The sequence below is a fragment of the Apium graveolens genome, chromosome 9 (genome assembly GCF_009905375.1).
Source record: "Apium graveolens cultivar Ventura chromosome 9, ASM990537v1, whole genome shotgun sequence".
Taxonomy (NCBI): Eukaryota; Viridiplantae; Streptophyta; class Magnoliopsida; order Apiales; family Apiaceae; genus Apium; species Apium graveolens.
In genome coordinates this window covers 133,095,727-133,099,686 of record NC_133655.1, presented here as the reverse complement: position 1 = coordinate 133,099,686, position 3,960 = coordinate 133,095,727, and the positions used below count along the sequence as shown (strand labels likewise).

The 3,960-nt window shown below is 28.2% G+C and overlaps 1 protein-coding gene across 1 annotated transcript; it reads left to right on the top strand.

The window, feature by feature from the left end:
• Window positions 1-892: 892 nt before the first annotated feature.
• LOC141684469 (late embryogenesis abundant protein Dc3-like) lies at window positions 893-1,784 on the top strand. Its single transcript, XM_074489459.1, has 2 exons — window positions 893-1,076; window positions 1,170-1,784. Exons 1-2 carry the CDS (start codon window positions 1,020-1,022, stop codon window positions 1,572-1,574), a joined length of 462 nt encoding a protein of 153 aa, XP_074345560.1. The 5' UTR covers window positions 893-1,019; the 3' UTR covers window positions 1,575-1,784.
• The last annotated feature ends 2,176 nt before the right edge of the window (window positions 1,785-3,960 follow it).

Below are 3,960 nucleotides of genomic sequence, written 5' to 3'. Positions count from 1 at the left end.
TTAATGTGACATCCCAAAAAAAACCGTAAAGAAATGGTTGGGACAGAGGGAATATCATTTTCTAGTATACTTTTCAAATTCTTTTAATATTTAAGTGTTAAAAATAGTATTTTAATTATTTAAAATCAAACTTATGATCATATACCTTTAAATAAAATTAAATATGACTCAAATAATGAAATATTTATTAACGTTATACGAACACTTAAGTTTTTTGATGAAATATTTTTTAAAATGAGTAGTGCTAGAGGTACAAAAATAACCCCCCAAAATACACTTGACATGTTTTAATTGGTGGAACTCATATTAATACACTTGGGGAACTCATATATATATATATATATCCTAAAATTTTAATAAAAAATCATTTGTTTTTATTTTCGTGGGGAACGTGTTTCCTTTGACCCTATGTGATCCATTTGACGTATATAATCAAAAATATAGTGCCTTAGTCCCAACGGATTGTACACATGCACCGTTTTTATGTATTTCGAGATTTGTATAAAATATAATTTCATAATATTTTTTTTAAAAAAATTGAATAAAAATTTAAATATAAAACTTTTATTTAAAAAAATTTAAAAATACCGTGAAATTATGTTTTAAAGCATTCGTGTCAAAAAATAATGTATATAATTCAATAACACATAGGAGTAAAATTAGCTCCCGTCACGAGTCATCTCTAATAAACTTTTTCTTTGGCCTATAAACTCATCACCGTTATCTTATCCGCAGACAGAACAATATTAGTATAAAACTTGTCTCGAATATTAATACATATCCACGCCAACCATTGATCGCCACTTGTCCCTACACGCGTCACAATTTAGGACACGTGCCCTGCTTTCTTAACCCTCCCCTCCCCAGAGCTTATATAAACCCATGCAACCCAATCTGTCTATCCATCAAAACATTTGTCGAGAAAAATATCGAATCACCACATTCAAATCAAATATTTATTTTAGTTGCAAAACATTTTTCACTCATTTTCCCAGTAGCACCAAAATCAGCATTTGAAAATGGCATCTTATCAAGATCAGAGCTATCAGGCTGGTGAAGCCAAAGGCCTTGCTCACGTATTATTTAATTAAATATATTTTCTGCAAGTTGTAATTTGTACTACTTGTAAATGTTAAAGCATTAAGAATATGTATGTGTTTGATTAACAGGAGAAAACAGGACAGATGGCTGATACGATGAAAGACAAGGCCCAAGCAGCTAAGGACAAGGCTTCTGAAATGGCTGGATCTGCCGGAGACAGGACAGTGGAGTCCAAGGATCAGACAAGCAGCTATGTTTCCGACAAGGCAGGCGTGGCCAAGGAGAAAACAGGAGGAGCAATGCAAGCCACAAAAGAGAAAGCTGGTCAGATGGGAGAGTCTGCCAAGGAGACTGCACAAGCCGGGAAAGAAAAGACTGGAGGATTAATGTCTTCTGCAGCTGAGCAAGTGAAGGGGATGGCCCAGGGTGCTACTGAAGCTGTCAAGAATACTTTTGGTATGGCTGATGCTGGTGAGGAGCAGAAGACTACTGCTACCACTCGTGTCACTAGGTCGTCTGCTAGATCCGACTAATTTTGTATGTCGGTCATGTATTTTACTTTGTTTTCGCTTTGTTGTTTTGTTTTTAAATAATGGGATGAATGGTTCAGCATTAATTGTTTGATAATGCTAATCATCTTGCCTCGTACATTCATGTGAATGTTATTAGTACTGCGGATTTGATATTGAATCTATCATGTAATGTTAGCTTTTATGTTCTTAGTTGTAATTTACTACCCCGTACCATTCGATTATTTTCATTTTTGATAGAGTTTCTGTAATATTTTTTTATAATTTTATTTTTCTGAATAAAAATTAAAATATTTAACTTTTATTTGGAAAAAAAAATTGATAGAATAAATTACATAATTATATTTTTTATGCACCTTACTTTCTAAAAAATGTAAACAATTGAAACGGAACTATTGAAACGGAACTAGGGGATAATTTAAAACCTGTGCATGCACAGTTTTAAAGTAATTTTTTTTTGAAAAGTTAATTTAAATTGAATATTTAAATTTGTTCACTTAATTATTTTAAATATTATGAGCTCATAATAAGTATTAATACATGTACATGTTCATGATATTTTAATTAAAAATATTTTAAAAAAATAATATAAATAAATGAATGAAAGAGTTTTATTTATATTTCTATGTGTGTTCACAAAAATTATTATATATTAAATAAAGACATGGAATAAAAGTTCAAGGTTGATAATTTTATAAAGTGAAGTTTAGTTCAGATTATAGTATATAAATTATGATTAATCTTATATTAATTATGTTTATCCCCGATCAAAAGTTTATATTATTGTGTTTTATCACTTATCAATAGTTTATATTAATGTGTTTTAACGAAGATCCTTGATCAATAATTATATTATTATGTTTTAACTCAAGGCCCGTTTTATCATTTTTATTTAAATTTTATTATATCTCGGATCAATAATATAATTTTATTTTACTTCGAAAGAAAAGTGCTTATTTTGTTTAATCTCGAGACAATAGTTATCTTTTTACTATATATATATATATATATATATATATTCAATATCTAATAGATATTCATATTTTTTTTAGTTTAATTAATTATTGATTAAATTGGTTGTTATAATAAATATTTTTTTAAAATTTAATTAAATAAAAGTTATATTTGAAGAGTAAGTTGACTTCAATATTAATTGAAATAATATTGAGCTTAATATCTCGAGACAGTAGTTATCTTGTGACTGTATAAATATAGATATTTATAATATCTAATAGATATTAATATATATTTTATAGTTTAATTAAATATTGATTTAATTGATTGTAAAATAAAAAGTGTTTTAAAATTTCAAATAAAAGTTATATTTGGAGAGTAAGTAAACTTCAATATCAATTGAAATAATATAGAATTTAATATGAATTAGAATTTAAATTGGCAGAAGAACTTAACTTAAACATCAATTATAATAATATATAGTTCATTATGAATTAGAATTTAAATTGGCAGAGTAAGTTCACTTCACTATCAATTAGAATTTACCGACCGACCGACCAACCAAATTTTTAATGTTTCATCTATTAGATAATAGTACTAGTTTAAAACCCGTGTGATCCGCAGATTTTTTTAAATATTATATAACTTAAAAAAATAATTTGAATTGAAATCTTAAATTTGCTCATTTAAATTATTTCATGATAAATATATTAACACATATATGTTGTGCAAGACATGCCTGTACTATAACAATAATAAATCAAATTGACAACCCTAAGTAAGTTGAATTGTAATCTTAGTTTGCATTTTGTGTTGTAACATTTAAAATCTGTAAAAATGTCAAAGAGCAGAATGGAGTATTTTTCTGTAAACAGTATCAAGCCTAAGAATTCTATCAGGAAAAAGATCAAAAAGATCATGCCTCAGAAGAATTATAAAGAAGTTTGGAGTTGAATAAATCTATTTTAAGAAAAATGTTCTAAGTCAAAATCTCTATAAGTCACAAATTTAGTGTTATAGAGAAGTCATTCGAGAACTCTAGAATGACTTATAGAGAAGTCAGGAAAGCTACTAGAGAACTCAGATATATCGACAAGCCAAATTGAAGAAATGAAGATTGGAGATATCGACAAGTCAAATTTCACTAGAGAACCCAGAGATATCGACAAGTCAAATTTCGCTAGAGAACTCTGAGTTATCGACAAGTTAAATATCACTAGAGAACTCTGAGTTATCGACAAGTCAATAAGTCACTAGAGAACTCAGAGATATCGATAAGTCAAAATGAAGATATGAAGATGAGAGACCTCGACAAGCTAAATTCTCTTATAGAGAACTCCAGATACCTCTACAAGTCAAAACAACTATAGAGTAATGAGAGATCTCGATAAGCCATTATACTTATCAAGATGTCAAGTTCTCTATATATCAAACT